The 23,463-nt window shown below is 33.1% G+C and overlaps 1 protein-coding gene across 1 annotated transcript in view; it reads right to left on the bottom strand.

Moving 5' to 3' along the window:
- KIAA1549L (KIAA1549 like) overlaps positions 1-23,463 on the bottom strand; it is a 97,228-nt gene that overhangs the window by 3,042 nt on the left and 70,723 nt on the right. Inside the window, exons 16-19 of the mRNA XM_081951958.1 lie at positions 17,498-17,848; positions 15,036-15,133; positions 13,601-13,749; positions 5,037-5,188 (exon numbers count right to left, since the gene is read on the bottom strand). Of these exons, the coding sequence (XP_081808084.1) occupies positions 5,037-5,188; positions 13,601-13,749; positions 15,036-15,133; positions 17,498-17,848 (750 nt within the window). The remainder of the gene's footprint in view (positions 1-5,036; positions 5,189-13,600; positions 13,750-15,035; positions 15,134-17,497; positions 17,849-23,463) is intronic.

The following is a 23,463-nucleotide window of genomic DNA, read 5'->3' as shown; positions in this document are numbered from 1 at the left end:
ATGTTTCACTCAAATTGATACAATACACATAAAAGAGGACATAATATTTATTTAAAGCCCAAGGCAATTTTTTTTCAGATAAGGAAATTGCAGAAAGAGGAGAATTGATATAGCAAAAGATTTATTTTTCTATTCATGTGATATAAAAAGTATGTAAGGAAATCTTCACACTAGTTTGGAGAAAAAATATTGCTTAAAAAGGGGTTACTAGACATGGACTGTACATTCTGCGCAACCACTAGATTATATACAGAAAACTCCATATCTTTGCTATGAGCTAGTATTTACAGTATTTACATCTTAGTATTTACAGCACAGATGTGGTAGCCATTAAATGAGAGCAGTTCATTTTTCTATCTCATCTCCAAGTCAGAAAGCTTTGACTACCAGAATTTATGTTTTTTTGTTAAAAGTTTGTATGTATATGATTTTTTTTTTCATGGTAGGCAAGGACTTCAATCAATTTTGATTTTCAAAACTTTTTTTCAGCTTCTCAAATCTTTTCCAGCTGTCTTCCTTTCCCATTATACAACTTATTGGAGAATTTAAAGCATAAATTTCATTATCTCCCTCAATAAACAGATCAGAAGCAGTGAATAGGTAATAGTTCCTTCTCTATTCCAGAAGTACTCTTGCTGATACCTAGCACAATAAGTATCCTCCTTAAATTTCATAAAGAGTGTTCTACAAAGCCTGCTATTTTAAAAAAAAATGTCAAAGTTAATATTTATCTTCTTTCATTTATTACTTATTACTTCAATTTTGAGATCACCTGACCGGGGGGATAGGGGCAGCTTACAAATAAAAACAGGAAATGTCAAGAGAAGAAAGCTAAGTGGGAAAAAAGCTCCCAAGAATAAGTAGCAAAAAGAAAACAAATAATGGAGTTCAATCACAATGCCAGCCCACAGTCTGGGAAAACAACCAGGTTTGATTGGCAGAAAGTCAAAAGGATATAATTAACAACTACAACGTGTGTGTGTGTGTGTGTGTGTGTGTGTGTGTGTGTGTGTGTGTGTTTGGGTATCTGAAACTAGACACATGATATTCACAGAAGGGGTAACTGCGATAAAAATTTACTAGGCACCTAATGTTTTAAAGATAAAATCAAACTACACCCCTGTTACTCAACTAATGTTAAGCTAAACTTGTTTTAAAAACTACGTTTTGGAATAAAGCACTAGAGGCCAGTATTTCTCTAGTTCAGGCCCATAAAAATGGTAAAGCAGAACTACAATGTTGAGAAATCCAGAGATTCTAACACTTTTATCAACCAAAATATCTGCAAATCTGCATTGTTTCATAACATCATTCTTGCCATTATCAAAATATTCTTCTACTTTTTTCTAAGTATAAATGGTAGAGATAACATGCCACCCAAAGGATAATGTATTTTCGAAAGAAAAATGTTACCTGATTAGAAATTGTACTTTGCAGCTTGTTGTTTTGATTTGCATGAAAGAGTGGGTATTGCTGGGAAATAGAATACTTTTAGAATTAAAAGAATATAACATGAGATTTGGGTTGAATGGATATTTGTGATATGATAAAGTTAATGTTGATGTCAAAAATCATTGTTATATATTCCATATTGAGACTATGGAATAAATGCAAATCCAGGCTGTGCCCCAAAAATATCTTTATAGCTCTCAACCTAAGAAACATTCTATACCCAAGAAATAATAGACCAACACAAATTAAAATATTTTGAATACTAGAATTCTGTCAAGGGGGGACGTAAAATAAAGAGAACAATTGATGGCAGAGGGATATATGGTTGTCTTATTTACAGATATCAGTAAGATTTAAAGTAGATAAATTGTAATAACTTTTATTGATAACATTTATTTTATCACTTTTTGTGGATTTTTGTTTTTACAACCATTCTTTATTTAATGTCTAGCTCATTTAGCAGTCATTCAAAAAAATATTATGATGGTAATAATAATAAATATTTTTTTATTAATTTACAACTAAATTTCATGAAGCTAAAAACAAAATTGTCAGTGTGAAACTGATTAAAGTCTAGTTAGTTTCAGTATAAAGCAAAGAGTTTTAATCAAATAATTAAGATCATAAAGCTTCACTTCTTAATTTGCAGTTAGCACTTTTTAGGAAAGAGCTGCACTGCAGAGAAAATCAGGAAGAGTTATGGTTTGTATCTCCAGTCTCTCTATCTTGGGAATGGGGGGGGGGGGGGGAGAGAAACCAGAAAGAAATGGGTCAGGAACAGGACACTGCACAAAAGAACTTTATCTGAATGAGATGGCAGGAACCACTGATCTACATGGCATCTCTCTTTCTCAGTCATAAGTTTACTTAGCAACCATTTTGCTTAGTGACCATTTTTTTACTGATTTAAGAAACAGATTGTGGTCTCTAAGGAGAGGATGTATTATCATTTTAATAGTTAATTTGTATTTCATTTTCAGCTTGTATTTTACAAAGAGACTAATACATATAAGATGGTGTTTTAGGCTCTTCCAAAAATAAATAATCTAGAACATTATCCTGACCCCCAAAATTAAGTACTGGAGTCCTCTATTTTACTCATTTTTTTTTTTAAAAAAGGGGGGGGAGTTCTCAATTTATTCATTTAAAAAAAATATTTCATCTCTTCATTTAAAAGCTTACAAGGTGATTTTATACACAATGCTAGAGCAGAATTCTCTCAGTGCTGATTTCCTAGTCACTTTCATGTAGAAGAAAACACCACCAACCCACTAAATATTTTCCATACAAGATTTTATACACAATGAATCTTTGTTTCCATCCATATTTTTGGTGGTTGTTGTTTTTTCTCATTTCCTTGTTTTTAAATAATTTAGAAATCTGTAAACTGCTCAGATTCACTGGGAGTCGGGCAACATATAATATCTAAATTATTATTACTATCTGTTCACAAAAATTGAGTTGTGACTGGCAATGTCACAATTGCCAGTTCTTTTGCTGGTACTGGCCTTCATATGCATCAAGTTCTTCTGAAGAAACTAGCATGTTGTAATGTATGGGCGTAGTAAATGTGTGAATTCAAGCAATGTGGCCCTTTGGCAATTGGCTGATGGAAATTTAGTCAATGCAAGGATTTTCTAACTGCCCCCCAAGATTTGTTGGCATGGCATCCAGTGCACCGATTATCATTATTATTTAATTTACAAACTCTATCAGAAGAAAACCAATGTAAACCATATCTTCATCAATACCTTGAAGTAGAAGAACTAAATACAGGGAGTCCTCAACTTACAACAGTTCATTTAGTGATTGTTCGAAGTTACAACAGCACCATTCGAAATTACACACTGATTTATGACTGTTTTTTACACTTATGACCATTGCAGCATCCTAATTGTCACATGATCGAAATTCAGACACTTGGCAATTGACTCATATTTATGAAAGTTGCAGTATCACAGGTCATGTGACCACTTTTTGTAATATTCTCATAAGCAAAGTCAATGGGGAAGCCAGATTTATAACCAGGTTACTAATTTAACAATTGCGATGATTAACAACTGTGGCAAGAAAAGTCGTAAAATGAGGTAAAACTCATGTAACAAATGTCTCATTTAGCAACAGAAATTTGTGGCTCAATTGTAAGTCAAAAAATACATGTATTTAGTAGATTATTAAGTATTAATAATTATGTAAAGTCTGTTTTGGCATTGTATATCTCACTTGATCACTGAAACCATATAATTCTTAACTCTTTGTGTTGTTTTCCAATTGTTTTGGAAAATCACAATCAGATTGGGCAACAGTTTGTCTGAAATGGTACAGGATTTCCTGCTTGAGCAGGGAGTTGGACTAGAACACTTCCAAGGTCTCTTCCAACTCTGTTATTCTAGTATGTATTTTATAATTCTAATACTCAGCTTAAACCCTGTTTACGCATACTAGAAAAATTGAACGATACATGTAACAACTATTTGTTATTTTGCAGTAATAACGTTTTATAAAAGGAACCTAAAACATTAATGAACATTAGCAAAGTGAGCTTCCTGTTGTTGTACTGTAACATCATGCTTTAAGTTCTCTTCTGGAAATGGCTAGATAGCTGAGTAATACAATCAGCAATTGTGTAACCAGTATCAATCACATTCCATTACATATGTGAATGTGCTCTTCTCTTCACTTTTATTATTTGAATGCAAATCTTCGAAAAACAATGACAGCCTTTTTAATTTGTGCTAAAACCTAAATTTGGAGTCCAGAATTTTGTATGTTAATCAGTCACATAGTCTACACATTATTTATAGTATTCTGAGTGTATTGTTTGCTATTTAGTTTTTTCTCTCATTGATTTTGTGTTTATTCTAATTCAGTTGTGTTAAATTTATTTTAACTCATTTTTTAAACATAATGTTTATATTTGAATATTTTTATAGTTCAGTAGAGATATCTCTTGGCCAGAAATTGAGTATCATATATCTTATACTACTCTTAAGTTGTTTGTTGTATACTAGAATGCGTTGGCCATATGATTTCTTCAATCTGCTATTTAATTGCAAGTCATTAATCAATATTCTTGCTGTATTTAGTGTATTTCTATCAAGTTTTTTTTCTTGAAATAATATTAGCAACAATAAAAAAAATTAAAAGGAATACAGATAGTCCTCGACTTACAACAGTTCATTTAGTGGCTGTTCAAAGTTACAACATCACTGAAAAAAGTGACTTATGACAATTTTTCACACTTACAACCATTGCAGCATCCCCATGGCCACATCATCAGAATTCAGACAGTTGACAACTGACTCACATTTATGAAAGTTACAGTGTTCCAGGATCAGGTGATCCCCTTTTGTGACTTTCTGACAAGCAAAGTCAATGGGTAAATCAGATTCACTTACCAACTGCAATGATTCACTTAACCACATTGGCAAAAAAAAGATTGTAAAATAGAGCAAAATTCACTTAACAAATGTCTCACTTAGCAACATAAATGTTGGGCTCAATTGTGATCATACGTCGAGGACTACCTGTATATATCAGTTTACTTGGAGATACAAGTAGTAAAATAAAATCTGCTCAATTACCGAGTCAGCCCATTGTCCTGGGATATCATGGTCTCCAGCATAAGACATCCAAGCCTGATTTCTGTATGCTACAGGTGGTGCAGGGATGAAATAACCTGTGAACCCAGGTCGGTTTGCTGCTGGGATGGCAAACACTGCTGGAACTGTATTTCCTATCAAAAAATAAGGAAGGTAGTTAGTCATCAAAACACATTTTTTAAACACAGAGGAACATTTTAAAGGACATCTGAGGTGTTCAAAATAGAAGATCCCATTGTTTAAGTGGAGATGGAGAATTTCTTGCCAAAAGAAGATCATGTATATTACTGCATCTGCACGCCAAGTTGCCACTATTGTGGAATGTTTTGTGGAAGAGACGGCACCTATATAAAGAGAGATCGGTACTGACATTCCATGTGATACAGCGAAGACAGAAGCACTATATTCATGCAACTAGTAGTGGTACTTGTTCATTGTCCAAATGAATTACTGTACCAGCTTTTCATTCATTATTTCCATCAGTAAGTGGCACAATGCAGATGCATATTTTTGGATTTATGCAGAGTAGAAAGATGTTCCTGGGCATGTTTCAAATAAAATTTGCGAGTATACAAAATGTATGTGTGATATGAGAAACCGAATAGATTCTTGTGTTTCTCTAAACGTGTTGCTTCTTTTGTACAATTAGCTGAAACATCAACATAGTTCCTTTTCAACAGAGTATTATCGAACAATGAGCAAGCACAATAGGATTAAGAGTTTCTGGAAAGCGTGGTAACCATCTGTTTCGATTTTGTGAAATATGTTTGTGTTAAATATGTTTGTGTGTAACAGTGCTTTTGCATATTTGCAAATCTTTCAAATTCTGTGAAATTTTGTGTTTAGTCGCGTTTTGAGCAAATTTGTTGGATTATTAAAGAATGAGGGAATAACATTATAGGTATGACTGACTTACGTTGTGTGTGTCAGACTTTAAGTAGTTCCAATAACCTAGCTGTCAACTCGCAAAGCATCCCTGGCCTGCTTTAATGTGAATTTAATGTTATTTAAATCTTCAATTCCAGACAGGGATTACCTTCTTCCTCAATTGACAAATAGATTTTTCAGTGTCTGTCACTGGTATCTTCTGGGACGTACTCCTCAAATTGCTGATATCATATTACTGCTCTCAGCAAAAAAGTTGCAAAGTATTTTTTTCTTTAAAAAATGAACCCACTGTTATCGTCTGGTCATGAAGCACTGCTCTTAGAGACCAAAGACAGCAATTATTCACGTTAGGGGTTTAAATGTTCCAAGTTTCCCATCATTTTTTCTAGAACTCAAATTTTAAATAATTAAGTATGCAAGTTCAATAGAGCCAGGTTTCCTTTTCTTTTTTCTTTTGCTGAAAAAAAAATATCCATGTTCGGGAGACAGCCAGTAGCATGTGCTATTAATATTTTATTTTCTGAATCCAATGTAGTTTGGTCTTTGCTTTGGCATACTGTTAGGATCTTTTGTGGTTGCTATTGATATAACTTTTGGAGCCTAATCTTATCCATATAAACTAACTGAATTCAATGGAACTTATTCTTATGTAAATATAAAAACGTCTACAGTTTTCTTCCTAAGGGAAAGATCTCCAGAGCAATGTTAATTTTGAAACTGTTTGCATATGCTAGTTTTGTTACAACTATATTTACTATATGTAATATACCTCCCTTGGAATAATATTTCCGTTTTATATATTACAGAATTTGAGTAAAATTTATTGTAATCTTCTTGTGAAAACTTATCAAGTGAAGGACTCAAGAATTACTCCATCAATTTAAGTTCTAAATTCACCATCATATTTATTTATGAATACTCTAATTTTATTTTCCTTCTTTCTTTAGTTCATCAGAGCATCTGTGCAAAATGTACTAATGCTAATGGGATTCTCATAAGATCCTCCGAACTTCTGTGCCGTATGCCTCTTACCTCCATTTAACGTTTAGGTAGGAATTTATATAGATTACAACAACCAGTGAATAGCACATAACACTTGCCATGATTGTTACATTATTGTCATCAGTTGCTATTTCCTTTGCAAGAGCCTATTTATTAAACATATTAGACAAATATGTTTGAGTATCTGAAAACAAAACACTTCACACACATAGAATGTTAAACAGAAACAATGTATTTTAATAAGACAAAGTTCCATTTTTCCATTTCAATTTACAACATAGTTTTCCAGCCTTCTTTGTCTACAATGGGCTTCTCAAGTTTGCGCAAATGTTGCTTATGGGTTTACAAGTTATAAAAGGAACCAAATATACCAACCAAACAACCTTCATTTGGGAGAGAATATTAGAAGTTAGCCCCATATTGTATGTTCCTTGAGTTATGTCTCTCTAAGATCTCTCTGAGGTGAGACCTTAAACTCTGAATTTGAAAGGTTTCAGGAAATTATTTCTTCTGTTGATGAATAAACCCGTGAATGAATATAGTATACGGTATATTTAACCTGATGGGCCCCAACAACAATTCTAAAAAGAGCCATTCCAATAGTAATAATAATAGTAGTAATAATAGTCATCATAATAATAATAACAAAACAGAGACATCATATTACAAACAAAGTCCCTTGAATCCATACGTTGGAATGATTAGATTTAACACAAGTAAATTATGAAATTAGAAAATATTTTGCTGCTTAAAGGCATTTCCAGTACCAATATTTATACCACAGCTGTATATTTACACCACACTTTACAATCACAAAGATGGCTTGTAACATTAAATCCAGGATAAGGTTAGTGAGGATCTGCTATCCTTTTGGAGCAATTGTCATTTTCCCTTGAGTAGTCACAATTACAAATATGCATCCCCAAGAACTAGAAGGATGCAAACCAACACAAATAGAGCAGAATTAACCTTTAATCCATGTTTAGAGGGTTAGGAGAGGGGGGAATGGAAACTTTTCTATGTCTTCTCCACCGTTCTGAACTTGAGTAGAAGAGCAGCAGTGAGCATTTCTTCTATCCTCAAGTTAAGCAAAGAAAAGAAGCAAGGGAAGGACCCACTGCTCTAGTGTAAATATGAAAAGATAACTCAGAATTAGAACCCGTATAAAAGTCACCATCAATACAAATATGTAACTTGCATTTTCAAACTTTTTCTCCTGAAAAAGGGAAGAACTGTGATCATGATTGTGCAGACCATTTAACCGGACTCATGTGGCCAAGCAGAAATCTTAAAATACTGGTGGTGGCAGTAGTAGTAGTAATAGCAGCAGGCATTTTAAAACTGTGAAGTTGTTATAGATGGTTTATTCTCCTACAAACAACTTACTGAAATTTGCTTATATTTTGGGAATTTCATGCTAACATTATGAATCCCTTATAGTTAAGATTCACTATAGAAGCATGTAAGAAGCATGACTGAAGATAAAGCAGTTCTAATCCCTAGGCCAATTTCAGGATATATTTTACCTATTCAATACAGAATATATGGCTCAATTCTCATTTATTCCCTCAAAATTTCCTAGTAGGATTAGAAATCAAGATGAAATTTGTTATTGTTCCAGATTCTCTTTTCTGAGGTAGTCAAAATGGTTAGAGAATCCCAAATTATTTCTTGTAATTAGTAATGCCACTTGAACTGCTGATCTTTATTTTAGTCTGCATGTTCTTGTTATTTTTGGTGATTTCAAGAAAATACGATGACCTGATCAGATGGAAGTATTCATATATTCTTGCAAGTTCCAGTTATAAATGAAACCATCTACCTTTTTGTAATCATTTATCTCTGTTAGAAGCTCTACGGGATCTAAAGGGATAGGATTCTAGATTGGAATAATTCCTCCGAACTTCACAGCTTCATGACTTCTTGAAAGCCACATGCAGTCCTATAGTGCTTCTTTCTGCCTTTTTTTTCTAAAGAAAAAAGCTGAGATCTACCTTGGAATTACAAATTGATTTACTGTATGTGAAAATGTTTATGCCAACTTTCGAAACATCAACTATGAGTAGGTTAAAATGGAAATATTGTCCAAATATTTTCCAACCACCCCATCTCTGTTAACTTCCATATTTATTTAAACCATACTCAAGCTGCAAAGCTTTCATAGAAAAAAAAATATTGTTGAAAACTAAAACTGATTGAAATTACAATTAAGAGATTATATAACCCATATTGTCACTTTTTCTGTGTATACATTGGCTCACGTTAAAAATGAAATTCTGATTCCCACTCTATTTTCTCCATTTTGATGTTATCGGCCTAAACAACAGAAGTCAATGTATGAATCTATGTGGGGTGTGGTGGAAGCAAGAATTGTTTTACAAAGATCAAAAGGTATGCAGAGCTATAATGAATTAGGTTAGTTGCATTTTCTTTCTTATCTCATGAAATTAATTTCTTTGGCTTACTCTATCTCCTTTTCTATGTTCTGCTTTTTCTGAAAGAGTAAAGTGTGATAACTATGTCAGCATTCAAACAAAAGGCAAATTAAAATATCTCTGGGATTCTCAAAATCAGCCCCTTATTCTTAGAGCATTCATTAGTTTTATAAACCAACACTGATTTATTCCCAGAAAATAAGAAGCTAGAATATTTTTGCAAACATGGAGTAGTGCTGAATTATCTACACAATTCTTTAACATATTTCTTCCTAAGAAAACTGGCAAAACTCAATTCAGGTAGTCCTTATTTAGCAACTCCCTAATTTAACAATCATTCCTAGTTATCACCACCACTAAGTGGTGATTTAAGAAAAATAACTTTACAACAAATCTTGTAAAGCAAAAGAAAATTGAAGTAAGATCATAAGCATAGTCACTGTTTGACTTAGTGACCACTTCACCTAACCACAGAGTTGCCAGTGCCAGTTGCGGTCACTAAATGATGACTACCTGTAAAATTAAAGATTTTTCAAATGTCCACATGTCAATAATAATGTGACCCATCTCAGTTAAATCTGAGGCAAGATTAATACACATTCTGTATTAAATCTAAGCTTTAATTATGGAGATAGAGTCAAATTTATTGAGCAAGTATGCTCACTAAACTCAAATAGTGCACAGTAGTAATAACTTAAGTTTTCTGTTTTCAGTAGATCTAATTGAAATTAGTTCATCATATTGTTCTTTTCTTCCATAAAACTATAGATGTCAGCATTCTATCTTAGTGACAATATCTTACATTCCATCTTTTCCAGAGAGGGCCCCAAAAATCTCAACTTGTTCTATTGATAATATATAAATATATCATAGCAATAATGCTTTACTAATGAGTCACACACAGATACCTCTGCATCAAAAATATCCATTTTGAAGTATCACTCTTGAAATTCTAAACTGACCAACATTTAAATATTAAACAAGCATGTAATATGCATTATTCTATCTTGTTTTTAAAAACAAACCAAAACCAAGAAATTATTAGTACATGGTTTCCAAAATATTTGTGACGTTCAAAGAGGAATATTCTGGGTATAGTCACCCTGTTTTTAGGCAATAAAAATTAGAAGAATAAAGTAGCAAGTATTAGAAGCCGAATGAATAAATTATTTCAAAGGATAGGATAAAGTGATATATCCCAAAATGTAGGTTAAAATCACTGTGCTAGGAAACTACAGAGTGTGAATAATCTGTAACAATTTTGTGCAATCCTATTACAGATCAGTTCCAGAAATGTTCATCAAAAGAGTATTTTTCAAAAGCAGCCATGACGTGCTATCTGTGGTAGAAAACTGCCCACAAGCACAATAACTGATGAAAAAAATAAGGGAAAAAAGCCTTTAAAGCTAATGAGACCTATGAGTAAAAGAGCACACAAGCATTAAGCATCTCTTGACAACATGCAAACTGTACCGAGTGGCCCCAACGGAGACTATTTACATGCCTAAAGTTAAGTAAAATTCTTCAACGCGCCACTGGATCATAACCTAAGGCAATATAGTGAAACTTCTTTCAAGCCCTTTATTTGTAAAGAAGGAGAGGGGGGGGAGGGAGGGAGGGAGGGAGGGAGGGAGGGAGGGAGGGAGGGAGGGAGAGAGAGAGAGAGAGAGAGAGAGAGAGAGAGAGAGAGAGAGAGAGAGAGAGAGAGACTTATCCCAATCATTGTTTTCCATGAAAGTATACTTCGTATAAATATAATACTATATTATACCAAGTATAATTATATTTAGTATAACTATAAGACTATACAAGTATATAATGCTTGTATATATAATTATACTCATTGGTTCCATGTAAGCACATCTAAAAGTGTGGCCTAAGCTGCTTTTATTTGTGTTGTACTTTTTAGGGCACATCTGTTTAAGAAAAAGCTATTAACTGTTGATGTATTATTACATGCTGATCTTACAAAGACTATTAAATTAGATTTTTAAAAATATATTCCATATGTAGGAAACATTATAGTAGCACTAATTTTTATATTTTCAGATTTAAAAAACAAAGGGAAACATTTGTTACATCCAGCAGTTCATTCAGCCAGTGTCATCTCGCTTAAGATTTTTCCAAATGTTAACAATTAAGAGAAGTCAATTCCTCCTCTTTAATAACAACTTCAAGAAATGTAAAGTAATGGCATGTCTAATCAGTAGGATAAAAATGTATATTCCATTAGTTAAGCACTTCATAAACTTCAATACATTGTTGACTATTTTTTATTGTGGAAATCAGATTAATGGCTATAGATGCAATTTCATTCCACTGACATTTACTGCTAGTAATACTATCTAAAGAAAAACCAGCAGAAGAGAAGTATTGTTATTTCCTTTGGGAAGGGAGAAGGGCAAATGTTACAATAGCAGATAAAAGACAGGGCAGGGGTGTCCAACTCGGGCAACTTTTAGACTCAGGAACTTCAACTCCCAGAATCCCCAAGCCAGCCATGCTAAGATTGGTGTTTGAACATAGCATCTATTAAAGCACAAAATGTAAAGGAAGAAAATCCAAAGAAAAAGTATGGCATCAAGTATTACTGTTTAATCAATAAGCAAGTTAGCTGTTCTCCCTACACACTTTTTCTATTCAGATTTTATTTATCTAAATTGGTCGTTGAGAGTATTTTAAAAGCTATTATCTAATTTACAAAGTTGAATTTTCAAGAAACACTTCAGAGAAAATTGTTCCAAAACTTTGGGGATAATAATTTACTGTTTTTTGTCTACCGATAGGGGCAAAAATATTAGTTAAAAGAAGAAGAAGAAAAAGAAATCTACACCATGCCTTTTGCACATGATTAAATTGCTAGTTCGCTTACCTTCCCTTCATCATACAGGCTATATCGGTCAAGTTAAGAATAAATATTTAGTAACAGCACCCTTTAAAAAAAATCTGCTTCTTCTAAATCTCTTTATTATCCAAATAAGCACATTAAATAAACTAGCAACATAACTATTCTTTCTTTCAAAACAATACATTTTTCATTAGCTGAAATATTGACCAATCAGAATAATTTTCTTCTAAAGTCTTAACTCATGAGCTGTAATAATATGTAATATCAGGAACACCAATGAAGTGGGAGATCAACTTTACAATGTAAAACAAGATATATTCCCAACTCATTCAAACACAGGCATGTACAAACATTTAGGATGTATAAATCCAAAGTATCTGATAGACTGCGGTCTTTTGCTGTTTTAAACAAAGAATTATTGTTGGTTAATAATTCTACTGAATCAAAAAAATGTCTTGAGGTACAAGTCGATGGTAGAATACAACCACTAATCTTCTCACCCTCCCAAAGTCTTCTGCAAATAATAATATAATTACTTTTCCTTTGCATGTTTCAGAATCAGTCATTACTGTCTTCAGTTAAAGGGTCTCAGGCAGTATGAAAAAAAGATGTTTGGAATCCTGGAGAGCTAATCATACCTGGAGACAGGTGAACTGATTAAACTCAGCATGAGGAAGTTTCATGTGTTACCGTAATATCATTTGGTGAAGCTCCTTGTGGCAAATACGGCTGCATGTATAATCATATTCAGCTTATTAATGACAAATGGAGTTAATCTGAAGAGATTTGCCATATTGGAAACATCTGGATTACCAACTTAAATACCATCACCAAATTCACTTTTAAACACTTTGCAAGGACCTAGAGCTTGGAAGCTGTAGACATCATGAAACAGCCACATGACATTTACCATCAGTTCAGATTGGCTTCAATACACTTTGCCGAAAACAGTAATTTCCCCTAGTTTTTTTTTTCTAAAAAGTGCCTGGCTTTTGAATCTACACACATGCATTCAACTCAAAAGTAATCACTGCAAAGAAAAGAAAAAAGACTATGTTACATGGCCATCTGTTTTCTGTCCTATAACACAGTAGCAGTTCCAAGGTCCTGTCTTAGAAAGATGCTAATTACAGGTGCTTCAAATAGAGAGAGACCATATCCTTTCTCTTCATGCCTCTCCTACGTGTTAGAAATATACTTCTGGTGATAAATGAAGGTATGTGTGGGGATCCTTTTATCAATCCTCCTCCTCAAGCCTTCAAGAGAACCATTAACACAGTTTTAAACAAGGGTATTTGTTAGATCTCATACACTTGTCTCTATGCCATACAGACTTAGATGTGGTCTCTGTTTGTACCGCATGCGTTTTTCACCTGAGTAATTCAAAGCTGATTGATCCAATGGAGCCACAGTTACTGGGGCTTTTGATACTGGGACAAAAGGGACATGATCATGTGGCTGTATCTGTTCAGTCCCACTGGACTCTGATACTCTTGTCTTGCTGCCAATATCAGAAGTTGACCTGTACAATACACATTGGAAACATTAGTCAACGTCAAATATACCTTGGTCAAAGTCTAGAACCCATTTATTCTGGAGCCACACATTTAAGTACTTTGATGTACATTATCAAAAAGCAAAACCACTTCATCTAGAGCAACAGGATTTCTTTAAAAGTTTGTGATGGAAGATAGAGAAAATATTGTCCTTTTGACATTTCTCACTAATAGCTTAATCATATCAGCTTTGCTGACCACTGTTTCAAACTAAGTTTGCTTTAGGTAATAATTTATATGTCTTTTATCCTGTCCTGCATTTTGATATGGTAATGTAAACACCAGAAAACACCTATATAGATGTAAACAATTCTAATTATAACATTTAAAAACATGAATGTTAATAATGACATACCTTTTGTTAGATATTTGCTAGATGCATGCTAAGCTTACTCTTATTTTTGTTCTATCTGACAATGAATTATGAGGCTGGCTGCCAGTGCTCATTGATAGTTTTGCATAACTATGATGACATCACTAACAGCCAATGAGGATAGCTCAGCTGCTTCTGTATTCGTATGCCAATGTACTGTGAAAATATATCATTCGTACTATGTGGTGGCTTTGCAGTATATTCCAAAGTGGGTTTTTAAAAAAAAGCAGTTTGTCAGACCAAGTAATTTTGTAAGACTGAACCACACAAAAGCAATCAGCTACACATGCATGAGGTGCATTATTAAGTTAATTTGATCCCAAAATATAAAATTTAAAAGGCAATATCCACAATAAAAATGAACAGAGAATTGTGCACTCAATATTTAAAGTATGTTAACAGTATGTTAAAACCTGTCTACATTTATTATGATTACCTAATTTACATAAGTAATATTATAGTAAAATGTTCTAAATTTTTCTTGATTGCCACCCCCCCCCCCTTCAAAAATATGAACTTATCCACTGATCTTGTGCTGCCTACATTTGGTTATTTCAGAAAAAATGGGATGTTCTATTAATTATTCAATTTTTTTATAGCACGGTCATCCAGAGATTATACCTTTGTAATCAAGGATTTAAATCATGGTTGAGACAATACTAGAGAATAGATATTGCATAGTTTCACATATCTAAAAAGTTTGTATCCAAACATAGATATATAGTTTTAAAATATTTAATCATAACATTATACATGAAATTATACCATTTGATTGAATTTCAAAAGTATACAGCATGTTAAATATAAGAAGCTAGCTTCACAGTAGTATAATTGAGCTTCAGCATTAATAACTAAGAAAATTTGAAATTTCTGCAGTACCTCCTAAGAGAAGTTATAGCAACAGGTCCTGTTCTGGGAGGCACAGGAGGAGGTGGAGAGCCCATCACCATTTCAGGGAGTGGAGAAAACCTGTATGCCTGGGAAGAAATCAAAGACATTTCCTCAAAAAAAAATCCATTATTAAGATAACATTTGATCGTCTCTGCATTATAGAAGAAGTGTGTTTGATTGAATCCCAGAATAGATTCTATTCAAAGGTAGTGATCTCAAAAGCCTAATAATTTAAAAAAATGTCTTAAAATAATTAAAAAGCCTTTCAATATGTTCAAAAGTTCTCGTTAATTTTGTAAAATATTATACTTGTATAATTTTACCAAGAGTCAATCTTTTTTCAAGATAAGAACATTTAACATATATAAAAATGAGTTATAGTTCAATTTGGGGATCCCCCATTTTCATTCTCTTCATTTGTCAAAAATTAAATCTCAAATTAAGTTTCTTTGGGAAAACCCATGAAACATTATGAGTAAGTTATATTTGTTTTAAATTGCTCATAGCAACTCAGATTAAATGAGTATGAATTTCTCTTTTGCACTTCTGTTTTTCTTACGCCAAATTTTATACCATAAATATTCTTAATATTTATTCATATTATATCCTTTTTTGGTGAACAGCTTTTTGTACAAGTTGATCTAATTAAAGAAACAAGAGATCACAATAAACATTTATTTTTCCACTGCTTGCAAGCATACACTGATATGAGAATAAATTGCTGTATGGATGTCGGTTGAACTGATTTCAATATACATGTCCAGTAAGCAAGTTTTAAATCATGTTGCCTAATAACTGGAATCTGAAAATAACACATGAATACATTAAATCAGTGATAAGTAGAAGGAAACAATATTGATATCTCATTGAGTAATTTCAAGTCATCTGACAGATTTTGTTGATTCTCATATATTTAACAAACCCAATAAAATGAAGCAACATCAACAATGCTGCTTTTATATTGCTGAAAAATAATAAACCATTATGGTAACTAGGACTGATTTTGGTTTGGACAGACTGAGAGTTTCATTTAGTTACATACCATGGCCTTGAAATTATGTAATTCTACATACATATTTGTGCCATATTTTATCATAGGTCTTTTTATAAAACCGCAACATTATCTATTAGGATATGAACAATAAGTTTTTTTCTTCAATCATCTGGCAAAATTTTGTTCATTTTACAATTTCACAACCTAGTTTTAAACAGACACACTGAAGTGTTTCTCATTCTTCCTTTGTCAGAGAAGGAAAAGATCTAGTTTAAAATTGCATATCTATGACTTGGTTGATAATCATTCAGAGTTAATGAGCCGTAGAATTTATGCCATACAGCGATACTTAAAAGCGTTTCACACATACAAAATCACAAAGAAAACTAGTTTGTAATATTCTTGTCTCTTTTTTTAAAAAAATCTAATCATCTGCATCCCATCCCACACATGTGAACAAATGACTTTTATTTTATCATTATCATAAGGGAAATTAATGGCATAAATAATGGCAAGATGACCTCTTTTTTGTTTTTTGAGGGAAGGAGAATGCGAGTAACTGTTTCAAATACATAACTAAAATATGATTCTACTGATAAGGCAATATTTTCTTGAACATAATTAAACATGTAATAGAACATGTATCTCACTTGAATGCAAAGCACACTGCAGGCATAAATTTTACCTGTCTTATATTCATAGAGTTGATTTAACATTAAAGTTTTTTTGTCTCTGGGCTCTTTTCTGGTAGTATATATTCATGAACGGGCTCCATGCCACTAGTAATACTACATAGAGTTTTTGTGAATGAGTCTGTCAGTCTATCCCACTTGCTCCCTCTAACTCAGGATAGAGCTGTGGTGGTGCAGTGGTTAAAATGCAGCATTATAGGCTTCTTCTGCTGACTGTGGGCTGCCAGCCGTTTGGCTGTTCAAATTTCACCGGTTCCAGGTTGAGTAAGCTTTCTATCCATCCAAGGTCAGTAAAATGAATGTTGGGGGCAATATGCTGACTTTGTAAACCATTTAGAGAAGGCTGTAGAGCACTGTGAAGAGGTATATAAGTGCTATTGCTATTACTGATTCTCTAGCCTCAGTTAGAAGAACCAGAACAATGAAAGGAAGCATGTAACTTCCAATATTGTCTGTACCTTGAAAAATACTGTTTACTTTTACTGCATTTATGCTATTACCTCGTACCAGGTTAATTGTCTAGTTTGATAATTCATCTTGCACGAATATGTAACTCCAAGATCACACACATAACCTTACACGAAATATACAATGTGATTTGAAAAACAAGGTTCTTAAAAGGCATGTAAAACACTGTATGGCATATACAAAGGTTCTGCAGTGAAATGGATACATATTCAACCAACACAAATGGATTTTCCTTGAAAACATATGAACCAAGCCCACAATAGCTCTTTATGTATCATATGTAACTGATCACTTACAGGTCGTGGTAAACTGTACTGATACACTTCTGGTCTATATGTTGGCACCCACTGTATTCCACCTCTAGGCCGAGACATGGTACCAGGAGCACTGGTCACAACTTCAGAATATGGCAAATTCTGTGCAGAATTGTAAGTGTCTTGTTGCCTGTTCTGTCCTCCATGACCTGCTGAAGCCAAACTAAAGGCTTCCTCTAGTAACATGTGCATCTGTTGCCTAACTTCATCAATAGATGGCTGAGAACTCAGAGTTGAAGTCTCTGAATGACCTTTTGCTTGATGGGCTCTGGTATAATTTCGAGATTCATTGACACGGTCAATATTTGTTTCTTCTATCATTTCAGGCTCAGTCTGTTGGATAAAATATAAGTGTTTAATGGAGATTGTTGCAATCATTTTTTATGATGGCGTTCATACATGTGTACAATGAGCAGATATGTTCACTCATCTTCTTAAACCCCTTTTATGAGCTCTGTTATTTAAAAGATAACAGAAAAAAGCTACATCCTGTGTTAGAAAAACACTAGGACAGCATCCCAAGGAAGCAAGGAAATCAACAAGTACAAGCGATCCCAAGCTTGCTTTCATTCTTCCTATTCAATTCTTAATTGCCCTCCCCACTCATTATAGTAATTTAATTAGAGAAGTGATAGAGATATGGTGTTGGATCAGGTGCATATTTCCATTCAAGCATAGAACTTACACTGGCAACAAACCTTTGGTAAGTCACTTTTACATTTTTATCAATGCCACAGTCATTATTATTCACTATTTGCTTTAAAGAAGAAAATACTTAAGAAAAATTATAATCAGGCAAAGATGAATATAGACTATTATTAACTATTTTATATTAATAACTAAGAATGTTTTGTATTGAAAGAAAAAGAGAACAGCTATCTAGCTTTGATTTCAATGAATTTCTAGCTGCTTAAGAAATCTATATCCTATAAAGATTACAAATGTTACAAGTATCTGATAAAAATACCTATTTTATGCCTTAATATCCTCTACATCGAGTCACAAGGACTGTCAATAAATTCATACTTATGAATAGTTTTAGATATTTAAAAAGTTTGTATTTTTTCAGCTTTCAGCTAAAATTAGTTTTCTCTTAAACTACCAACACAGATTGTATTTCATTGTATACATGTTTATACTCCATTTTTCTCTTTGAAAGGAAAGTTCAAATCAACTAACATACAAACATCAATAAAGCAAAGCTGAATAAAATAACTTAAAAATCTGATATTCTTATCTAATAATTAGACAAATGTTTCAACCTGGAGGGTCTCATCATCTTGAAAACAATTGGAACTTAATGTTTCATTCAAATTTCTTGGCAGTAACAGAGAAATGGTTTGCCTTTGCCCTCTTCTAGATTTAATTCGTGTAATTCTCTCCTAGGTGTATTGATTTCCTACATACTTGCACAAACCCTCTTGCATCCACTCTCACTAGATTATTTAGTTTCACTTTTGCCTTTGTATTTTACAAGCAAGGTGTATACACTTAAGTGTATAATAGGAGTTCCTGCTTCTGTCCACTTTACTCTGGAGGCTTCCCACCAGATCAAAGTAGTAATTCTAAAAGAGTTAAAAATTAAACCACCCTTGTTAAAGGACAAGAGGTTCATTAAATAAATAGGTGACATTGATTACTTCGTAGGATCCTCTTTGCGGACATAAATAAATAAGATGCCTCAAAAGTCCACATAGGCAAAGAAAAGAGGTTGCTTCCATGTTGTTGCTGGTGGAAGACATATTTATTTGATTTGTGTTAAACTGACCAAACCGCATCAAGTACTTAATTGATTTGTACTTGTAATGATTTTTTAATAATTGGTTGGGACCAATGAGTTATGGATTTGTGTCCTTCCAGTGATTAAGATGATTTGATAATTGTGGTCTAGTCACTATTTCTGAATTAGTTCTGTACCACAATCACTATATCCTATCCTATAGTAAAAAGAAAATAGAGAGATATAGAAAGATGAAATAAACATAACAGAAATGAAGCATGGTACAAACCAGTGTCCATAATATTTAAATTTGCTTTTATAATAGTAATGTAACAAAAATACAGATTGACCCAATTGCAAAGGAAACATGCACAAGGGAATACTGCAGTCAGGGAAATTCTATGTATGAATAACTACAGCAAATCTAGCTTTATCTCATACCATAGATTGTTCCTTTATGTTGCTGTTGCAATGAAGCACAATGAAGCATAGCACACTATAAACCTAAATGCATTTCATATTATGATTTATGTACTGTGACACATAATGTGAAAACACAGACAATCCTTTCACAGTTGATGTTTCAGTTTCCTGAATCCTGACAAATATAACAAAGAATCACTATACTTCAACGGGCAGCAAGATTATTTATTATCTCATAAGCACTGCTATTTTTATTTTTTTGTATTTGGGTTCTGGAAATCAGAGAAATATGATGAATGTACACAATATAAAAGTATAAATATAAATCAGCCCACATTGAAGAAACTGGCTGGTGAAAACTGGTAACTAAATAGATTCATGGTTTGATTTCTTGGCATAGTTCCAAATACACCTGTGATCTGATTATGACATAATTCCAAATCACCTTAGAAACTGGAGGGAGGGAGGGAGAGGGAGAGGGAGAGGGAGAGGGAGAGGGAGAGAGAGAGAGAGAGAGAGAGAGAGAGAGAGAGAGAGAGAGAGAGAGAGAGCCCTAGGTTTCCTTCTATAGTAAACAAAATGCTTAATTACTTTATCTCTATTAGATCATTCTACCAGTGGTTATACTACAGTAACATTTGATTTACTGGATCTTAATAAATGGTCCTTGCATGAAATGGACCATGCATTTAATGGAGCAAATTTCCCTCACAATTTACATCATTTGCATAATATCAATCATATCTACTGTACCAATTTATGGCTTTTACATAATGACATCATTGCTCAACTGAAATATTTTGCATTATTTTAATAATAATGTTATCTTGAAAATATAAATCACTGATGATATGCTTCCTTGTTTAATAAACAGTATTCCAATTAATCCATTAAAACGGAATTTCATTGCATATTTAAACACAAAAGGCAATGCAAAGAAAGAAGGATAAATTTTACTATTGCAGAGGACTGTGTCATAGCAATTTTGAATACTATAGCTGATAGGGCTTTACATTTGGTATCATTGATAAAATATATCTTTAATAGTTTCATACCAGCTTACTTATCAGAGTTTGTGACAAAAGACATTAAATACTGTAATATGGTAAGAATTCTGATGTTTAAGAACTAGCTCCCATTTTCTCTTGTCTTTCCCTTAAACTTCTCCATGATTTTGATCAGTGTTTCTTAACCTTGTTTTCTCTCAAGACCCTTCCAACTTTTAAAAATTATGGAATATGGCAAATGAGTTTTTGTTTGCATGGGTTATATTTCTCAACATTTTCATTATTAAAAAGTAAACATGATGCATTCATTGCACCTATCATGTCTCATGATTGTTTGAGGAGATTTTAATATTGTATTATTTTTCAACATATTGATTTCACGGACACTAAGATTCCAGTGTTCAAGAAACACTGATTCAAACAATCATCTAAAGAAGAAGGCTAGGAAGAGCATGACTCCTTTGAGCTTTGGTGCTGGAGAAGCCCTCTGAAAATACTATGAACAGACAAGAAAATAAACCAATGGATTATCAAACAAATTAATTCAGAATTTTCATTCAAGGCACAAATAACAAAATTCAAATTATCCTCCTTTGGACATGTTATGCTGTCTAGAAAGTGCTGCAATGCTGGGAAAGGTGGAAGGAAAAAAAAGAAGAGGATGACTAGCAGCAAGGTGGATGAACTCAATTGCAGTGACTATGAGTGCTCCATTAGAAGACTTTATCTGAAAAACCAGGTTAAGACTAGATCATCATGGAGAAAATCTATTCAGATGGTCACTACAAGTCAAAAACAACTTGATGCTACATAATAAATAAATCAAAATCTCCTAACTATCAAATAGTTAGAAATATAACTGAAAGAATTTTGCTCACACATTCACTGAAGTAGTACCCATTCAAAGAAGAACCTTAGACTGTTTACTGTCGACCTCACCCCATTCCTAAGAAGTCTTTAAGGCGGTGAAATTCAGCAGGTTCTGACAGGTTCTGGAGAACTGGTAGCGGAAATTTTGAGTAGTTCGGAGAACTGGAAAATACCACCTCTGGCCCCAGAGTCAGGTGGGAATGGAGATTTTGCAATATCCTTCCCCCCGGAGTGGGGAGGGAATTGAGATTTTGCAGTGTCCTTCCCCTTCAATGGGGTGGGAATGGATATTTTGCAGTATCCTTCCCCTGCCACACCCACAGAACCAGCAGTAAAAAAAATTGAATTTCACCACTGTTTTAGGGGCCTGCATAAGCACAGCAGAATGCCTACTATCCCTGTCCTAATATTCCCTTGCGTTCATATTCATTTCATGTATTCATAATCATGTCTATACTTATATCCGTTATCTAATTCATACTTGACAAAATAAATAAATAAAGTAAAACATAGTGCAACTTAAGTTGGTATCAAGATACTTGGACATAAATTATTTATATAACAAAGTATAGTCGTATCCATTTAGTCTGTATATCTATTATAAGAAAGAACAAGTATCTGGGGCACTGAACTATCATTATGTAAGAACCTGAAATTTAGTCTATAACTCTGTAATGCATCTTGTCTAACATCAGGCCCTGTGTTGCTCTAGGATTCCAATGCCTTGGCCAGAATGACTACCTGTATTAGAATGTGAGGAAAACTTTTAATCCAGCCAAATCAAACAGAGAAAGGATCACACTGATACATTAAATAACCACAGCTCACAAAGGAAGAGTCTGGAGAAAATTAGGTTATTACTAGAAAATATGAAAATTGTGATACTATGTGTGTAGTACAAAAAACATGAATAAATAAATGCAATATATTGCATCATTTTTTCAGCAATACTTTTTTTATTGGATTAAATGAAAAGTTGATATTCTTAAACTGTTTAAAATATTTGTTTGCATATAAATAGATTTCCAAAAATGCAAAAGGTTTTTCTCAGTTTTAGCCAGTAAATTTTTCCTTTTCTAAACATTTGTTCTCCTTAAATTTTGATTTATAAGTTCGTAACAATGAAAAGTGGATTATTTCTGTTTAAAATTTATCGGTTTTTCTTCTGGATTTACAGAAAATGGATTTTTAATCATATTTAACTGAGCACATTCTTCGGTCAAAGCAAATGTTTCATGGAATTCCTCAATCAGAAGGCTAAAATGCTCGCCTTAGTTTTTTCCTAACTCAGTGCACCTGATAAGGACTATGCTGAATATAAATAAGAAACTGATCCAGTTCTGCTTTTTTGAGTTGTCCCTTCAAAATATATAATTTCATTTTAATGCTTTTATTGAATTATACATATTAAAGATTAGTTGATCTTTTCCTTGAATCTGGGAAGATTCAGATTATTCAGATTCAGAGTTGTGACATTGCAAAAGAAAAAGATATTACGGTTCCACTCTTCATTTACAAGCTGTTTTTCTAATTCATTTTCAAGAAACTTTATTACTTCACCTTTTATATTAACAAAATGCTGCACACAAATATTGCTTTCTTTTCTCAGCAAAAAATTGGGCACAGCAATCTGTATACAAGACACTGTTTTAAAAAGCTGCCTACTGTAAAACATTTTCCATCAACAGTTATTTCTCTTGCAATTTTAAAGCTCATTTCAATAACAATCTCAATTTCAGTGTTTATATTCATGAAAATCTGGTTTTCACTAGGGAGATTCCCCCACAGTAAACTGGCAGTTTTGATTTTTTTCTCATTACAGTTTAATTTAGCAAGGGCATGATGTTTTATCCCACAATTTCATCAGGGATTATATTTGGGGGGGGTATTTCACAATATACAACACACACTGTAAGGTTTGCTTCCAA

Source organism: Natrix helvetica (assembly GCF_964273705.1).
Source record: "Natrix helvetica genome assembly, chromosome: 1".
In the NCBI taxonomy this organism is placed as follows: Eukaryota; Metazoa; Chordata; class Lepidosauria; order Squamata; family Natricidae; genus Natrix; species Natrix helvetica.
This window is presented reverse-complemented; position numbering and strand designations above follow the sequence as displayed.